Raw genomic sequence first — 19,708 nt, 5'->3', positions numbered from 1 at the left:
GCAGGGTGTGTGGATTAGATGACCTTTAAAGGTCCATTCCAACCCAAACTATTCTATGATTCCATGACCCAGGTGCAGAGCTGTTCTCTTGGTCATTTGGGAGCATATGTATGTAGTGCCCTGCAGAGAACTGAATCCCATATGTGTAGCTAATCCTGACTATTCTGGTTCCATGTCTAATTTTAGGAGTTGCTGTAGGAGATGTCAGGGAACAGGAAGCTGCAGAGGTAGCACATTACATCTATAGTCTGCCTGTTATTCTTTTCCGAGTAGACATAGCACTACTGTGTAGTAATGCTAGCTGCACACAGAAAACACAAGTAAAGAGCATGTCACTTGTAAGCTGGTTCTGTTCAGTTTCTGAGGATCGTGTGCTATCACCTGATATTTTATAAGTTTGTGCCGGTGTCATGTCCTTGTCTGAAACTCATACTAATGAATACTGAGTGCTGGGTGACTCTAGGATTTGTATTTGGAATGGAAAGTGGAAACAAATTTTTTTCTGAAATGCTTCCAGCTTTAAGAGTGTCAGACAAAGCTCTGGATAGACAGGAGGTGTGCTATTTTCAGCAGTGCTCTGGTGAGAGATCTATGGTGTATGGGGGGGAGGGGGCACAGAGGGTGAGATTGACATGACACGTGTGTAGGGCAACTCTGGCCCCTTACCAAGAGTAGAATCAAATGTCTAATCATAGGCAGAGCAGCAGCTGAGAGTCCAGAAGAGCACTGAAGGCTGGGGTTGACAGTTTCAACTCCTCTTTTGTGTGTGTTTGAGCCTAAAAGAGAAGGTAAGCAGAGTACCTTTTGGAGAACTGGAGATTTGTGGTGTGAATTGTGAAGATGGGAGTAGAAGATACCACCTGTTAAGAACTGGAGTCTGTTTTGAACTGGGAAGACAAAATAACCATCGCACAGAGATCATGGGAGCTGAAGAAGAAATGCTCATCACACTGTCTGGAGGTGCCCCCTGGGGCTTCCGGCTGCAAGGGGGTTCAGAGCAGAAAAGACCCCTTCAAGTGTCAAAGGTAGGACCTTGAGATGTGAATTGTGAGGGCAGAGTTGTTTCGCTGAACTCAAATACTCCTGCTGAGTTGGACATCTATCACTACTGTTAAGGAATGCAGGACCTCCTTACAGTGACAGCAGATCTTAAAAGGCAAACTTTGGTGAAATGGTCAATCAGGGTGTGGGGTGGAATGTGGGACCTGAAATATTGAGGTACATACAAGTGTCTGTACAGCTCAGACACTTAGTACAGCTCTCCCCAATTATCAGCAGAGATATAACCATAGTGACAGTGCAAGAAGGAGCAGGGCTCAAAAGTGGAAACCTCAGTACTTGTGCAAGATATCTAACTATAGAAAAAATATTTTAATTGAAGCAACAAAAGCCATATTTGTAATTCAGTTCAACTGGCCCTAACACTTCATGACTATATTCCAACTTTCAAAATAGATGGACATTTCTTAAGGTCTCTTCTGTTGATGAAACTTTCTTGTTTCTTCACTGTCTGAAGTGAGTATTTTTGATGCTGTAAGCGACAAATATTGGTCCCATTTGACGAATTAAGCAGTTGTTTGGATAGGAGATGAAATAATACAAAAGGAATATATATAAACCTTGAACTGCACTACATTCAATAAGCAACTGTTACTGTTCTCTTTTCATGAAGACTACTGAGTAGCTTAAAAATGAGGAAAAAAAGTCTTCTGTTTATTAAGCTCATAGCAACTGCATCAGCCTTGACGCAATGATATCTTGGGATGTCTCACTGGAGGGCACCAGGCAACAAGAATGAAAAAATGCTATGCCCAGCTCCTTCTGTTTCCTTAAGTAGACTGTGCCTCTGACAATTTTTAAATGAAGTATTCTGTATCATTTGGCTCACCCCAGGTCAAGGAGCGTCTGTAATTTTTGCCGGATGGTTTGGCATCCCATAGCTTGGACCCAAAGTTGATGTTTCTTAAAAGAAGAAAGGTCCCTTTTCCCCAAGGAAAACAACTTCTGTGCCAAAGAGTCAGTGTCCTTGAAATAGGTATCTGACATCAGTGGTTGTTAGGAAATGGGATTTTCAATGGCCACATAAACTCTGTAGAGTCTAGAATTATTTTGACTCTCGTTTTTCCCTCAATAGACAAGAAGCTGGGACTGAAAAGGGAGTAGATGCTGAGTGTCTTATAAAGATTACTCAGGATTGAACAGCAGCAAGAACTAGACATAACCCAGGCTAAGCTGCACCTTAAGATGAATGGAATATTGCTCAAGGATTAGTAGCATGTCTAGAAAGATATTAAGTAGAAATAGCTGTGACCCAGAACTGGGTGTCATACCTTAAGTTTAGCAAATAGAATGTCATGGGTTGGGTTGAATCTGCTGATGAGAGAGCAGGCTGTGTTAACCCAGCACATATATAACACACACACACATTATTTTCCAACACTTGGATATTATGGAAATATAATTGATACAAATCCATTTGAAGCTCAAAGTAGATACTGTTCTTCAAGCAGAGCTTAGATTTTATAATTATCATTTTGGGCTATTATTTTCCAGAATCAAGTGGCATCCAGGTGACCATAAGTACTCACTGTCTTAAAGGCAACAGTATTTAAACAGTCCCCAAACAAAGGATTTTTGGATCCTTTCAACAAACACAGTAAGATCATATCTGATTGTTAACTACTTAGGAAAGAATAAACCCCAGTAGTCATGAAGTAACCTAATTGTCCTCCTCTCACTATGCAGAAAGTAGAAGTTTGAATCTCAGTTTTCAGGTCTTTGAGTTGAAAGATAAACTCTTCATTTCTCTGCAGTTAAGATTCTGCTATTGACACCAGCAGGGTGTCTGTAAAGCATCTTCCAACACTCTTAACATCATTAGCACTGTCCATTTGGACATTTTAGGAGCCACAGATGGGAAAGGTCCCATCACTAAAGAAGCCTGACAAGTGATTGTGGCCACATGATATACTGCATAGAGAAAGAGGGCAGTATTGTCTGTTTCTCTATTGGTTTGTTATTGCTGGGACCCACATGGATGAGCAATTTGCTCTCTTCAGCCTCCATCCAGGAGATCAGAGCAGACTGGAAGTGTGGTCAGAGAGAGGTGTCACTGAGATGGAGACTGCCTAGCAGATGTAAGGTCAAATAACAACATGATGCTCATTAGCACAGTAAAGAATGTGTTGTGCGTGTATAGAAAGACAGATTAGATAAATGAGAGGGTCTACTAGTAAGCTGCTGTCAAAGAAAGAAGTGTTGAGGGAGAAAGGGAAGTGTTCATATGAGACCAGAAAAACTGTGGCTTAGAAAACCAGAAACATTAGTGCTTTGGTTCTTGCAGCAAAACCCATTTGGACAGAATGGGGAAGGACAGAACAGGAGCATAGATGAATTTGGAGAAAATGTGATGGGAGATACAGCCATGAATCTGATAGGTGTGAGGAGATAACTGAGTGGATGCAGTCACGGGATTCCAGTGCTGTCATTTTAGGCAATTCCAACTACCAGACTAGAAAATCATGGTAATAGCACTAAGAAAAGATGCTTATTCTTGGATGCCAAATCAAATATTTTTATATATATACCTTTCTGGATGAAAAAGAATGATAAAAAGGTACCTGGGGCCTAGTAAGTGGAAATTATTTAAGTATAACAAATAATAAGTTATTTAGAGATTATTTATATTATAGCTATGTAGAGATGCTGGAATTGCTAGACCAGACTTGGTTAACGGTCACTCCATCTCCCACTTCCTGCTTCCTTTGTTTTTCCTGCAAGCGTTTAAGAGGAAGTTGTAAACTTCACCAATGCATCTAATTTTCTAGTAATGCTGTGTGGAAGGAAGCTATTTCACCTCAGTTAATTATCAGCATGCTTATGTCAGTAAGAACTGACAGACCTGGTAGTTTACCCTACACATAGAGAGAATTATTTGTGAACAGATAGTTCTTTACATGTCTGACTAAATCTGACCTGGTTTCCTAATGAAGATTTGGTAACATCAAGCAGCCAGGCATTCTGAAGACTAAATGTTGTACAAAATGGGATTTCCTATTTGAGTCACTCTTGTTTCACAAATCCCTGCATAATTCATCATCTTATATGATCAGTTTACAAAGTAACAGGTTCTCTTGTCTTCTTTTTAAAGGTTACATCATCTTTTTATTTGGTTTGGTTTGCTTCTTCTTTTGTCTCACCTTCCACTCTTAGAAGTATGCTTATGGTATCCCTTTAATATGCATATCAATATGGTAATATTCATATGCACATCAGACACTTTTAGCACCTAGACACTGCAAGTGTGTGTTTGGGTGGAACAAAATAGTCAGTATGGGCTCTCATAGGCATATGCGAGAACAGTTTAGGACTGTTCTCAGGGTTTTTTTGTTTTGTTTTGTTGTTTTGGTTTGATTTGGTTGGTTGTTTGTTTTGAGATGAGATGGTAGTTAATGACATTCAAATGTTTTCAGCATTATTCTTTATCCTCTTCAAATACATTAGTGGGCCTGTAATCGATTGCTCTGTCACAAGCTGTTCACAGTCATGGCTTAAATTATTGTCTTTTTTCAAGTTGCAGCTAACTCAGAATGTGCAGTGAGCAGATGGATTTTAAACCATCGTTTTTAGCACAAGATATTCAAATGGTCACTACTAAAGAAAATAAATTAACATGTTGGAAATCAAGTGTGAATCTATTTTTCTACAGAGTAAAAGGATGTATATTTGACCAAGCAAGGAATCCATTTTAAACCTCAGTCCAACCAGCACAAAGAGATAGAAAAGCAGCTGGGTCTTTACATGCTGGACTTCCTGGGAGTTATGGGTTCAGAGACACGTCTAGAGCTAGGTGCTGGAATTATTTACCTTGTGGACAGCCTCTTGGGCCATACATAACTAGTTTCATGTTCAATTAATCTGAGGCAATCTAGCTCAGCTTGCCTCAGGATCAGGGAAACACACAGCACTTCTTCCAGCAGTGCTCAGTGGATATCAAGGAATAAGTTCATATTTAAGTAACATGATCAACACTGAAAGATAGTATTAAAGCCAATTGACTACATGGTTCCAGATTTTATAACTGCAAATGGAGGTTTTCTTTGCAGTAAGGATATGTGCATCAAATACACTTGAAACTAAACAAAATGTTAAATATCTAGTCTGAGAAAAGTTATAAGAGAGGACATAAGCATTAAGTCCATAATCAGCCAAAGCAGAAACATAACATGAAACTTTATTAAGGAAATAATTTTTCTGAAAATGTATAGGTCAGTTTTAGGATGGTGCAAGTGCATGCAAACTGGCATTTAGGGATCCTGCTACAAAACAAGATTTATCCCAGGAGAGGGAAATCCAGTTACTTACTGTTACCTTGGCCCTCCAAGGTGTAGTTTGGTACACAAGCAATACTGAAGAATTGGAAGCTTTCTAGCTTGTACTGATAGTAGGGGAGAAAGTCCCAGGCGCATTACTGCATCACAGGAAGATAATGAGCTAGCAAAACGATGCATCTCTGAAAAAAAGGCAAATATAAACAAAGGAGCCTCAGGTAGCAATATCCGAGATAGCAAGGTTACTGTCTAAAGCACAAGTGAGAATTCACTGGAAAGATCACACCTATGGAGCCAGCCACTTTCAAGGAAAATGAATGTAAGGTAAAGCAGCTGCAGAAAAGAAGAGGAGGAGGGAAGGCTTCTTTCACCCAGCAAAAGCTTGAGCTATATGATTGTCGTCTACAAACAGATGTTGGGCAGTATGGCATCTGAAACAACAGGGGTTTGGTGGTGATAACTGAAGAAGCTCCTTTTGTTTCTCTGTTCTGTACTAATACTTTGCAGCAATGGAGTGAACTGTTAGGAGAAGCAGTGACACAGGACTGTATAGCTTCTAAAACCAAAAATTTCTTTGTCATTCAAGAGCAGTTCATCACAACCTCCTTTTAACCTCTTTCTTCCATATCCTCAGTTTCTCCGGTATCTTTCTCCAGTCACAGTTCACTGTTTCTGTGACTCATGGCCTGGCTGTCCCATTCACCTTTACTCACGTCATGTTATTCCTGCTGGAGGTGCCAGCTCTAACCCAAATAGATCTGACAGCTTCCAGAATTGCAAGCACCTTCTCTTCCAGTGTTCTTTTTCTGTTTTCACAAATGTTTACTGTCACATCTTAAAAACCACTGCTGGCAGCCTAGTCTATAGCAGTTCCTAACCCTGATTTTGGAGGGCCAAATATATCTGCCAGTGCTGCAGAAGGAGTGCTTCAGGCAGCTTTCAGAGTGCTTCTGGACATGTTTTATGGCCCATCAACACTTAGGCAGGTGCCACCCTTGGCTGCCAATGAGGGAGACCGGACTATGGCACTGGTGGGACTTTCCAAGGAGCAGGTGGGCCCACTAGTAACCACATGCTGGGAGAATGTGGGGGGCTCCAGAGATGCTGTCTGGACGAGTAGCTGCAAGCTCTGCACAGTGTTGAGACAGCAGTGAGCAAGGAGCAAAAATTGGAAAGAAGCTCCGTGCTTCTTTCCAAGGACAGAGGTGTAAGATCTCCAGGATAATGGTAAGAAGGTGGCCTAAACAGAAAATCGTATTATCATGGTTGCAAATCACCATTGCTGATTGGGTTCACAATTCCTTGTGCCTTACCAGGGCTTGGAGCTCTTTGCAAGGGACATGTCCTTACACAGGAACTCCCTTCTGAAACAAGTACAGGGAACAGGCTCTGTGGACAGACTGTATCAGTGGTCATGCCATTCCCTCTATTAGAATCTTGATTTATACCCTACATTTAGTCTCATATAATCTTTAACAATTTGTTAAAGTATTCCTTTCACACTGCCCAAGCCACTTCACTTTGTTTGTTTATTTACTTATTTTCCACTTCCTCCCTTCCCTTAAAAAATATGAGGCAATCACTCCTGGGACAGTGTGATGTTGGGTCCTGATCTCTCACACATTACTGTCCTGAGTGTTTTGTCTTCAGCTGTGTGACCACGGACTTTTCTTTGAAGGGAACTGTTAGAAAAGCTTTCCCTCTCCTTGTAGATGGCAATTTCATCTTTGCATTGTATTTGTTCTTTAGCACAAGTCCTGGAAGAATTTCTTGACTGATGACTATCAGCAGTTGCAGTGAAACCATACAGGCTACATCTATACTTGGTGTGTTAAATGTACCTGGGACCACCCTCTGGTACTGATGTCCGCTGCTGCAGAATGGAAGAAAGCCCAGCAATTAACCTCTTCTATTCCACCAAGCAAGATGGCTGTATGCAAGCAGCCCATAGGCAGAATGGTCTGCTCTAGCTCCCACACTCTCCTTGGGAATTATTCTGGAGAGAATTACCTGTCCTAAGACAAAGATGTGCCGAGGATCATTTCAACAGTTTAATGCTACAGGCAGCTGCAATTCAGAGCTGAGGTTCATTCACTGTCATTATGCAGTCTGCTACTTGCTAGAACAACTGAATACATCTTTGAAGACTGAACCTGTTTTTTTTCCTGATTGTTCTTACCTACATGATGCTTACAAAGATGCTGTAAAGCACAGGAAGTTCTCTATACCAACGTTCTCCTGGAATCCACCAGGAGAATGGGGTACTTGGCTAATCCATATCTGTGGCTGATCCTACCCTTGCTGCTGCAGAACAATGGTGCCTATGCACCTCAGACCATTGCTAAGAGGTCCTCTTAGGGTTGTTGAGTGCTGTTCTTGGTACAGTATCCACCACTTGTAAATACGATGAATGCTTTGTACAAAACCTTTTTTCAAACATAAGTGTTCTTTTGTCTTGGATTGTATCCTTATTCTATCAAAACAGTAGTAGGTATGTCTTCCTATAGTTTGCCCTTTCTCAGCATAAATACTGTGGAGGCATATTATACTAAAGACTGCTGTTGTACAGCAATTGATAGTAGCTGAAAAGAGTCTGTTTTGAGTTAGGTTTTTTTTTCACATCCTCACTGCCCTTTAGAGCACAGTGCCAGCAAGCAGTGCTAAGGTCAAGAACATGTTGTTCAGGAGCACTGAAGCTATGTCTCTGGGTGACTCTGTCCTGTGTTCAATGGTTTTTCACTCCTTCTATCCTAGTTCAACACCTGTCCCTGTATAAAGACATTTTGTTGGCTAGATTTGCTTATGAGCTCTAATTCCCTCAGATTTTTATCCTAAAATCTTTTGTCGAAAGGAGAAAGGCTATGTCTCTAGAAAAGGACCTATGTGTGACATGTATAAGCATGCTTCTTTCACACACTCAATTCCTTTTCTACCAGCCCTTAGATACTCTTGCTTTTTGACAAACATATCTATCCCTTCTGAATCCTTGCTTCATATAAAATCCCTTGATATCCTGCTGTTTACTCTGTTGAAAGTAAAATGCTTATCAAATTCTTTTAGTACTATTCTAGTACATGTGGCATTATTCCTTATCATTGATATTATGCTTCACTCACTTTTCAACTAATCTCTCATCAAGTAGCAGAAGTCCACGGAGATAAAACCTCTTTTTATCTACTTGCAACCCGGTCTGGATTAGGTACTCCCAGCAACCAGCCCTGTGCTAAATTTTTTTACTTAGGCAAAGAAGGTGGATTGTTTGGGGTTGGTTTTCTCTTTGCCACCCCCCTTGTATTATCACAACAAAATGCTCTTACTAAGGCACAGAGTTACAACAGAGAGAAAACTAACAACACCTGATTGCTTGCCTAGGAAAGTGCCTATGCCCACTGATACAAATCAGAATTAAGTCTAGTGCACCAAAGTTGTTCTTTTTCCTATACTGGGACAGCAATATCCCCCTCACCAGTACTCCAGATGATAACATATTACAGTATTTACAGCACCAGCATCCTCTGCCACTACCAATTTGCACTCTAAACTCCTTGTCCAGAAGCCACCCAAGCCTATTCTGTCACTCAAGACACATTGTTTCATCACCCTCCTTTGCTGTGTTCAACACAGAAAGTATATGTTCTCTCCCTTCTTTCCATATATAAAGTCTCCCTAAGTTTCACAGTGACCTGTGAATTTGGTCTGCAGAGATGCCATACCTGCTTTACCAAGAGGCAAGTTATCCAGTATCACATCTTAAAGATGAATATGATGTTTGGTCAGGAAGTTATTAGAACTAAACAGAGAAGTGTAATTTGTTTTCTGGCCTTATAGACCAATCTCTCTCAATGAGAGGAGGTGGAAGGTGCCTTGGAGAGGGAAGGGGGAAGATGGCATGAATCTATTATATCTTACTCTTGAAAGGCACTGCAATCCATTTCTGATTACTCAGAGCAAATTTCTGTTTGTGTGAAGAAGTGGTGCTGGCCAGCAGGGAGGGTGGTTGCAAAGTTTCAAGACAGGTTCCCTGGGCTGTACTCAGGCAAGATGTGAAGCCACTGAGTTACTATCAGGATTACTCTATTCTTAGCATCGCAGCCTGTGTTCAACCCCCACATGCCACTATCTAAATATAGTCCCTACTGAAGGACAGATGCTGCCAAGCTGCATCTGACCCCCTCCCTGCTTGCATTCTGTTCCCAAAAGCTAGGCTGTATTCACCCAAGACACGTCCAATTATCAGCATGTCCTTTTGTCTCCTTAGAGCTGTACAAAGAAAGCTGTACTGTACTGGGAAAGCCTGATCCCAGCCCTGGCCTTCCCTGGCCTCTCCTAGCACTGGCTTTCCCTTCAGTGCTTTTTTCTTCATTCTTTCTTCCTCGTTTGTTACCTTCACCCTTTTCCTTTTTCTTCCCTCTTCTGCTTCTGCATTTCCCCTCCTATTTGATTCAACGTGGTCAGTGATAGAAAGAGGGCAAAGTAATGAAGAAAATATGCACACGGATGTGCATGCACCTAGGTGCTGCAGATACCCAAACCTCTCTGCCATGAACTTTGTCACAACAGAAGTCCCACCAAAAAGGTAGTAAGATAGATCATCTTACAAATAACTGTGTAGTATTTTATAGTTCCAGTTTTCCACACTAATTTGTATTTCCAGTAGTTAAATCAACAATGCCCTGAAGCTGGGATTCCCTAAACAGGACATTCCTGCCATGTGAGCCAGGAGGAGTGTGTTCATTGAGACATGGAGTGAAAAGTGTAACAGGCAGCTGCTTACAAGAGGCTCAGAGAATTTGTGGAGTTTGCCTCCTAAAAGGAGAGGTCAATCCTCACAGTATGTGCTAGAAGGTTGGAAAGTGCAATCAGCAAGGGCTAGGTCTGGGCCTAACCCCGACTACTTATCAGAGTGCCTCAGTGCTGCCTCTCACTTGCATAAGAAAGCTTTTCAACGGTCTGCTACAGGAAGCAGAGAGGATTCTCTCTGAAATGCCACTTTTCCCATGCTTTCTCATCTCTTCAGAACAACTGCTGTGTGATACCTTTCAATCTGTCTGCAACCTAAGCAGAAGCTCCCTGTTAATGACACTTCATGTGGCTCACTGGGTGCCCAGGAGGTGGCATCTTTTGGACATGTGGAGCAAGTGGCAGAGCCTAAGGGCAGCCTGACCTTCAGAGTGGGCAGCTAGCCTGGCTTTCTGACTGGGCAACCACCCTGGCCTGAGGCCTCAAAGGCTCCATGCTGTCCTTGCTGTGAGTCAGTCATGTGGGCTATGGGTTGTCATACGGTGTCAACAGCACTGTGTTTGCAGTTATATAAAAACTAGCAGGCCTGTGCTGTTCTCTGTCCAGAGGCTCTTCAACCTCCAGCACACTGCACTCGCCTGTCATGGTTGTGAATTGAGTCCTGTCCTTTCTGCACATCATTGTGCTTTCTTCCTCCTCCCCCTGCACAATCCTCTTCTGCTTTTAACCCTTTTGCTTTCCTTCCTGACAAACACAGTGGGTAGGGGGTTGTCAAATTGTTCAAACGAAGCTGTGAATAGTTTGTTTCCCTTTGCTCCTGGGAAGCAGATTCATAAACTTCCAGGGAGGGCTTTATAAAACTGGGGGAGACTGACAGGAACATTTATGTGCTTTTTTTTTTCAGAGTCTGTATGTCTCTTCCTGTGCTGGAAGAGGCCTGGGTATATTTTCCCAAAGCCACCTCCCACATTATGGGACTAGTTTGAAGGCTTCTTCAACAGCACGGAAGTAACTATAGCTGCTTTAGTGCGTGGGCTTTCTGCCAGTAGAATCTGAGCATAGCCTAAGCCAAAGCCAGCATCTTTGCTAACTACAAAAGATGTGCATTGCCTGCTTGTGTTGTTTAGCCAGCATGGGGCAGCAGGCATCCCACCAGCTTACTCTGATCTAAAGGTGCCTGAAGCAACAGCAGGCAGTGTAGCGAGTACAGCCTGACCCTCCCTGCCTGGGAATTCCAAACACTTGCCTTCGAAGTCCTGCAGTACTGTGGGACCAGAGGATTGCTGGAAGCTTACTGGCTCTGCTCTGAATGGCCACCAGTCCACATCCAGTTGATTTTAATGAACATGGAGGAGTATCATGGGATGTCAGGAATGCTCTGAGCACCTGCTGAAAGCCTTTATCCCCTAATCCCCTCATTCCATAATTGGGAGAGATACTCAGCAAGCGTGTTCCCATCCAGTGCTGTGCCCCAAGCACTTGGTCATGGAGCAGCAGTTGGCCTTTTGTGGAATACCAGGAGACCCTCCTTCTAATCTCTCTTCAACTTCCTGTCCAATTTAGCCGCTGTGTTGGTAGGCAGGACAGGGAAATGTGTCTGCTATCTCTTCTCAGTTAACAGCTGCACCTTGAGGGAGTGTTGGGAAGCAGCATTTATACTGTAACAGAAAAGTGGTTCTTTGGCAATAGTTCGTTACAGACCCACACATTCTCATTCCAGGCTTATATTAACAAGGAGAGAGATAAAGGACTAAAATGACAGAGGCTGATGGATGTGGCAGCTGAAATGAGCCGGTCCTTATTTTAAGCCAGAGAAGTTACAGAGTGATAAAATGTCAGTGAACACACAAACAACTTGGAGCATAGCTCTCCTCTTTCCATCTGCTTCCCCAACACCTCTCAGTCCTGTTGACAGGCTGACCTGGGAGGAGCGCTGCTGTTGCTTGCTCAACACAAGTCAGCAGGGCTGAGCCCTTGGGCATGCACACACATGGGTTCAGAGGGTCCTGACAACAGCCAGCCATGCCATGGGATCTCCTCAGGGCTTCAGCTTTCTCTCTTCCTGCTCCCCTCCTGCCCCTACAGGAACAGTGACAGAGCAGAAATTCTCTCACATCCACCTTTTTTGAGTAGCTGCTATGGGAGTGCAAGCAAAGTGACAAAATAGCTTGTGCAATTTTACAGCTGAATCTGGTTGCTTGAGCAGCAAGGCTCTAAGATACGGCAGAAAGTGTCCTGCTGTGTTATTACTTCTCTGCAGGGATCTGCCAAAGTTGTTCACTTCACCCTCTGTTAAATAGCTTTGCACTGATTTGTCTCTTGCTTAACTGCAAGATCTGAAGAAATATTCTAGAAGCACCTGATTTGCCTTGACCCAGTGTTTTTGCACAGCTATTCTTTTATGTGCAAAATGAGTGCATTGTGCCAAGCTGTCCTACAAGATTATCCCATTGCTTGCCTGAATTGGAGAGGTCTTGGGTTTTGAGCTGAGTGGGCATTTGGTTTGCAAGGTTCAGTGAGAACTAGGCTGGAACTACAGAGACAGGCTCTGTTTGCAGATACAGCAATGCATATCCTGCACAGTTCCTGTTAAGGCAGAAGATTTGATCCAAATATACACTTGTGTAACAAGACACCATATGGCCTGATGCTAATGTCTAGAAATACATTGGCCAAAGCCCTTAGAGCACGAAGGCTTGACAGTAAGAAGTGCCTTGGAGCCACCATCTCTTCCCAGTGTAAGCTTCCCTATGGATGGTACCTGCACGGGCTCTGCATGAGCCTGGGATCATAGCGAGGAAGCATAGTAGGGGTGTATAGAAGGCACACAGCCATGTACAGGGATAGTCTGGAAAAAGTTCCTGTTCCCTCTCTGAAACACAGACTCCCTAACAACTTAGAAGAAAGGAAAAAGAGAAGAGCATATGGATGTTCTTGAGTATTTCACCTGCTCTGAAGGACTCTAATTGGTGCTCAGATCAGACCTATGCTCAGCAGAGTGACTACTAGAATTAAGAGGAATACTGAGACCAAAAGGCATACCTAGGTCTCACATAAGAGGGCTGGTCCTCCACCATGGCAAGCGCACTAGGCTTAGGCCTTATTTTATTCTGTCAGGGACAGAGCAATAGAAGGGGCACAGGATGCAAGTAACAGAACCAAACAGCTACTGTTCTTCCCTTCACCTCTATTCTCTCCCTTCTGCTTTTCCAGATCAGAAAGAGAAGTAAAGCGTGCCGTGGAGGCCTGTGGGAAAATGATGTGCTAGTATCTATCAATGGGAAGTCATGTGCTGGCCTCTCCCATGCTACTGCCATGCAGATCATCGATTCCTCCAATGGCATGCTCAACATCCGTGTGAAAAGGTAACCTACTCCCAAGCACTAGTACTGTGACAGTGCAAGCAGCAGAGCAGAGTCATCCAGCACAGCAGCTATCCACACCTGGCAGAAAGAAGGCTGGCAGGAAGCCTTCAGTTTGTCTATAGTTCAGAGTGTACTAAGGAGGACTTTCACATGGCTAGCATATGGCCATCCAAAAGTTTTGCATTCTCTGGGCTGCTCTCCAGAGTGCCTAGCCCTGGGGCTGGACTGACCTAGTCCTCACTGCCACTCAGGCTGGACGGAAGTGTTTGCAGTATGAGGGCTATGCTGCAAAGAATGAACAATTTAGGCTCTAAGCAAGCAGATGCCTCAGGGCAATTTATCTTGGTAATTAACAGAGACATCAGTTCATTCTGGGTAAATAACTGTTCTGTAGAAATGGATTTGACTACACATTGATAATTGAGCTGACAAGATTACCTGAATATTACAACAGGACGCCACTGTAGTCTGATGGGGTGTGAACTGACTTCCACAAAGATGTGTAGCTGAGTCTGTTTTCAAAGGAAGCAGTATCTCTGGTAGTCACTAGTACAGATGGATACTGGAGACAGGACTCAAATTTAAGCACAAAAAATGGTCCCAGTAAATTATCTGGTTTTAGCTGTGCTAAGCTAGCTCAGCACCTCAGTGCACGCTGGATAAGGCCCAAGCTGTAAATTAATTAGATAAAGGCAAAGGCAACAAAACTGTGTGAGGTCCCAGCTAGTTCACACTAATGCCAAAAGAGAAGTCACCCTCAAGAAATAAGGCCCTGGTGAAGAAGGCTGGGAGATGGGATTTTCTACTGTCCTGAAAAGACAGAACACTGTGGGCAGTGGGGAGGGAGAGCCACTTTGATTGCTGGCATCTGTAAAGCTGGGGCAGAGATGGGCAGTTCTCAGAGATGGAAAGCCTGAATGTGTACAATTTTCCCTCTGGCTTTAGGGACAGTGCTGGTGCCTTCTGATGTGCTCACTCTAAACCCTAGCTGTGATTAAATGAGATGAGTGAGCCCTGCACAAGGTGTCCAGAATAGCTCCTGGTCCTTTGCCAAGGCCTTATGTCACCCCACAGGAGCCTATCTGCAGTCAACAGGTGCCTGGGCAAATTCCAATGGTCCAAAATCAGCAGACTTCAAATTAGCAAAATGATAAAGGCAGGCTTCTTGCAGCTCTATAGGGCTGCAAGATTCAATGATTTAGAAATAACGTAACCTCCATCTTAGAGTAGAGAAGAACTCATCAAGTATTGCTTTTTGGTCGCATCTCTATTCCCACTTCATACCTGTGTTCCCATAGAAAATACTAATCAATCCTGTTCAGAAAGGAGAGGTAGCTGGATGCCTCTGTAGTATGCAAGGTCATATATGTACTTCTGTGAGTGCAGGATGTGTGTGGAGAGAGCTGACGGTGCAGAAAAAGAGAAAGTGGCTTTCAAGCAGTAATGCTTTTCAGTTATCCAGTTAAGTATTTAAAGAAGAGGAAGGACTATGCTCTTTTGCTTTGCTCCCCAGTGAGAGTTCATAACAGCAAATATTAAAAAAATAAACTGTCAGAGAAATTGTTCCACTCTTAGCTTCCACAAAGGTTTGCATTTGACTGACTGTATAATTTTTCAGTTTAGAATTAAGATTCAAGTCCTGAATTCCACAACTTCACAAAGGCAATCCTGTCTGTCTTGCTTGCCAGTATGCATGCTCAAAAGGCAAATACCTGGGGCTTCTTTATAATTCTAACAAGCCACGGTGACCCTAGTAATGGAAAGAAGTTCCCTTCCCTGTCTGTGTCATCCAGAGTCAAACTGCCATTGAAATCCAGACTCACTTTTGAGAAGAGAGAGGACAGGCTGGTTCTTTTCCCATCAGCACAGCCAGTTCTCCCTCCCTTTGGCAGTAAGCAATGGGGCTCAGTGCCCCAGTCTGCCCTGCCCCTACTCTAGTCATTTTTCCGGCTTACTGGCTAGAAGTGGCTATGTCTAAGCCAAAGGTGAATGACAGCGTGGATTGGGCTGGCTAGCATGACTGCAGTGCAGGTGTCAACACCCAGGCACTGGTAGCTAGCTTACAAAGCAGCCCAAAGTGAGTAGGCCATACATGAGGGTGAACTCCTACCACAGGATAATCAACCTGCCCCTCCAAGCCATTCAGGCCTTTTTCTTTTATGTATTTGCTATCTACTCCCACATAGAAGTCAGAGCAAACAAACAGCACCAACTATGTTTGGAGCCTACTCTGAATAAAGCAGTCTGGGGGTGCAGTCCCAGCTGCAAGAGCAGCTGGAGTGTGGTAGGGTAGCTGAGGCACCCAGCCCCCTCTGGCAAGTGACTGTCCTGAGGAATGTTTGCCGTTGAAGCATTCACCTCCTCAGGAGAAATGCCGGGGAAGCTGATTAAGCTGTCTGGGTACGTTTTTATGCTCTCAGAGCATTCTGATTTGCAAGTGTTTAACACCTGGTTTTCAGTCCTGAAGCAGAAAATCAGGATGAAAGCATGTAGCTGATGTCAGACATGAGTCTGCTCTTGGTGTCTGCACTTCAGGTGCACATGACAGACACCTGAAACACTGGCTTAATCCTTACCCTTCTTTCACATGTCAGGGTTTCCTTCCAGCTCAGCCCCAACAATTAGACCTCACTCACCACTTTTCTTCTCTCCATAGGATAGTTGGTGGGGACCAGACTGGCCCATGGCTCCAGCGATCCCCTTCTCCAGGGCAGCGAGTGCTCTCCCCACCATCCCCACTCAGCCCAGCAGCACAGCTACTCAGCTCTGAACCAGCAGGAGCCCCATCCACTGCACAGCCCTCACAGCAACGAAGGTCACAGAGGCATCTGGAGAGCCTCACCTCCCCGCCAGACAGTGAAGCCTACTATGGCGAGACAGACAGTGATGCTGACAACGTGGCCCAGGAGAAGCACCGCCGGGCTCGCAAGAAAAGCCCACGCTCCCCACCTGACAGCATCAACAGCAAGGCGGATGTGCCTCAGGATGAGGTGTCCCTGTCCGAACAGAGTGGCTATGAGAGCATGCCAGAGGTTGCTGCACAGGGAGCCAAGGTGGCCAGCTCTGGTGGAGTGGCTAAGAGGGAGATCATCTGCCTGCCTGGCAGCCGCACAGACACTCCATTCTCTGAGAACGAGGGACAGCTGCAGCCACCATCAACAGAGGGACGGGAGCCTTCTCCAGAGGCGATGCTTCTGCCCCATGCCACCAAGGCTATCTTAGCAGAACGCCATCTCATCCCCATGGTGGGGCCAGTGGAGCACCCAATTGATGAAGACCTAACTACTTCGTACACAGAGAAAGCCAAGCAGGCCAGTAAGTCCTCTGCACTCTGCCACTCACCCATGCCCCTTCTTATGCTGAATCTCCTTCTAAATGCCTAATTCCTGCAAAGGTCAAGTGAGTTAGCTCCTCTAGCTTGGGAAGAAACAGAGTCACGTCAGATCTGCAGAGACTGGGGCCACCTCTTGCAGCTTTGTCACTGGTGTCTATCTCACCTAAGATGGAACAGATGAGGGAAAGTCTGAGACCTAGGAGTCGCACTCTGCTGTGCACTAGCAACATTATATGCTGGAAACAGTGGAAGTCATAGAATCATAGAATGGTTTGGGTTGGAAGGGACGTTGAAGATCATCTAATTCTAATCCCCCTGCCATGGGTCAGGACACCTTCTGCTAGACTAGGTTGCTCAAACCCTGTCCACCCTGATCTTGAACACTTCCAGGGAGGGGACACCCACAACTTCTCAGAGCAACCTGTTCCAGTGTCTCACCACCCTCACAGTAAAGAATTTGTTATTGGTTTCTTCAACACTGATTTCTTCAACCCTTTGGGCTGAAGACTCAGGGAAAATGACAATGTTAGGAAGGAAGTTAAGGGTTCAGTTTCCCAGGCCTGGCCTTTAATATATCTTAAAACAGCTCAGTTTGCACATTAGCTATCTGCATGTCCAAACACCGTGTGCTTATTCCAAGGGCCTTCTGAGGAGTCCCCTATTCAGTTCAGCTCTCCATGGGCACACAGGAATGTAATATTGCAAACAATTAAGTACTAAGTAGACATAATTTTTAGTCAGCATATCCCTAAAAGATTGTTGTCAGTAGCTCATTTAATTCTCTCACCCTGTCAGGCTCAGGATGGGAATTTTCTACATCAACTTTCGAAGGATGCTTTCTCTGTGGGCACTTACTCCAGCAAGGGTGTCCATGTCTGGCAGCAGCTGGTGAGCTGTGGTAGAATTTATCGTTTTTAAATACTGGCAGTGGAGAGCCGCCAGCAAGGACAGGAACAATTCCTTGCAGGAGGATCTTTACTAGTCAAGACCTTTCTAAGTGGAACAAAATAGTGAAAAAAAACCACTATAATACATGGATGAAGGACCTCAAGTAACCTTAATTGTGAATATCTTTCCTGCTGTCTTACACATGAAGTATTTCAAACCCAAGCATGAAGGCAGAATAAGATGATGACTGATTTCACAGTTGCAATCTATCCAATAATATTAAAAATGAGGCAATCAAAACTTGTTTTCATATGAGTACCCTGGCATGCAGCATGATTTGCTAATTTACACTCCTCTGAGCCTAGCAGTAAAGCAGGTTTTTAAAGCGGTTTAGCTAGAGGACAGAATGGGAAATGGAATCACTGAAAAGTTACTAGACTGAATCAGAAATAAAGCTCACAAATTCTAACTTATGATTCTCTGCTTCAAATGCTAGACATTTTTCCCTAGGCCATATTATATCACAAGGCAATTGTTAAGCCTATCTTTCCCTCAGGCTAAACGTCATTCCTTTATCTATTCTGCCCAAGGGATCCTATAGAGGTAAGTTTCAAATCTGCTTCCAAATCTGCTTCCATCAGGCAGGACACTGTCTTAATATTTCACCCTGTATTGAAAGGACAGACTCATCTGGGTCCCTTACGGCTTTGCTGGGCAATAAACTGGTATGGTGCCTTGTACTATTTCTTTCTAGTCTTTAGCATGCGCTTTCCTTACGCCAGCAAAGAAAGTAGCAATTTCAGCCTCCCTGAGGATAAAGCTATTTTTTTCCCCTTGGAATAATGTACAAGCATGAGGTGAATGTCGAGAAAGGCATTTTCAGCTGCTCCCTGCCACCTGATAGTCCTAGCTGTGGATGAGCAATTGCTACTTATTTTCATGGCGAGTGTCAGTACAGAAGGCTCACAGGAAAGCCATGCATTTAATGCAGAGCATTTATGATGGCAAAATAATATCCCATGGCAGAAGATGATGCAACTCTATTGACAGCTAGAGGTTGGGTTCCCAGAAGCACTGCAGAGTGAAATAATATTTTATTCTCCTATTACCTATCCACTGCTCACCCCACTTCTGGTTTACGTTTGGCCATGGGTGTCCTCTTGTATGAGTTGACTCTGACATGGATGGCAACTCATATGGCCAGGCTGGCCTTTTCTTGAGTTAGGAATCTTGGTGGTAAATGTGAAGGTAAAAATCTAAGTCCTGATCATGCTGAAGCACAGCAGCCATTAAAACCAAAGTCATGACCAGCAGCCAATATCTCTGTGAAAGACAGAAGCAAGGAAGGAAGAGGGTTGGAAGATGTTCATTATATCCTGAACAGAGTTAAGGAGCACCTACACCTGAAATAGACACAGGAGGATGTAGGACTGCTGATCTGCATTGGCTCCATGATGAGGCTGCCTGCAGAAAAGTTATCAGAATGAGAGGCACAAGATACACCTCCCGCCAGAAAGATGTAGTCTTGGCAAGGATGTTTTGGCTTGCATCAGTTCAGCTCCTCCAGATGCTCCTGGCTCCCACTGAGCCAACAGAGTTTAAAGCTCTGTTTTTCTGCCTTTCCTTAGCAATGCCCAAAGCACAGTAACTGTTTACATTTGGATCTGAGGCTCATGTATTCCAACTAGAGAACTGCTCCCGGCAGACCAGAGCAGACTTCCCTTTCCTGGAAGAACTCTCTTCTCTTTATTTTATCTTGTGAATGGCATACTTGTGCGTGTAAAGCAGAGGTAGTTTTTCCATTCCATCTACTCATACTGTCTCCACACTCACACAAGAGAGACAATGGAATACATTATGACATGTACTGTTCCTGTTTAGCAGGTCTCATAGGAGAGTGTCTTCTAATAGCTTCAATCTTGGCCCACTGAGGGGAAGAACAGAATTTATTCTCCCTCCTGTCTAAATTTTCAAACAGTTTTCCAAACGATTTCTTGGTTTCCTTGGTGTTTTCTACAGGGCTGGTATGTGAGCCTGTGTTGCTCAGTGGG

At 43.9% G+C, this 19,708-nt stretch overlaps 1 protein-coding gene across 1 annotated transcript in view; it reads left to right on the top strand.

Annotated features, from left to right (window-relative positions):
• The first annotated feature begins 920 nt into the window (after positions 1-920).
• The window catches only part of SYNPO2L (synaptopodin 2 like), a 30,201-nt gene continuing 11,413 nt past the window's right edge, over positions 921-19,708 (top strand). The window contains exons 1-3 of the mRNA XM_054382420.1: positions 921-1,025; positions 13,284-13,435; positions 16,092-16,750. Of these exons, the coding sequence (XP_054238395.1) occupies positions 921-1,025; positions 13,284-13,435; positions 16,092-16,750 (916 nt within the window). The remainder of the gene's footprint in view (positions 1,026-13,283; positions 13,436-16,091; positions 16,751-19,708) is intronic.

The sequence above is a fragment of the Indicator indicator genome, chromosome 7, assembly GCF_027791375.1.
Source record: "Indicator indicator isolate 239-I01 chromosome 7, UM_Iind_1.1, whole genome shotgun sequence".
Lineage (NCBI taxonomy): Eukaryota > Metazoa > Chordata > Aves > Piciformes > Indicatoridae > Indicator > Indicator indicator.
The sequence above is the reverse complement of the archived record's forward strand: the minus strand, read 5'-3'. Positions and strand labels throughout refer to the sequence as shown.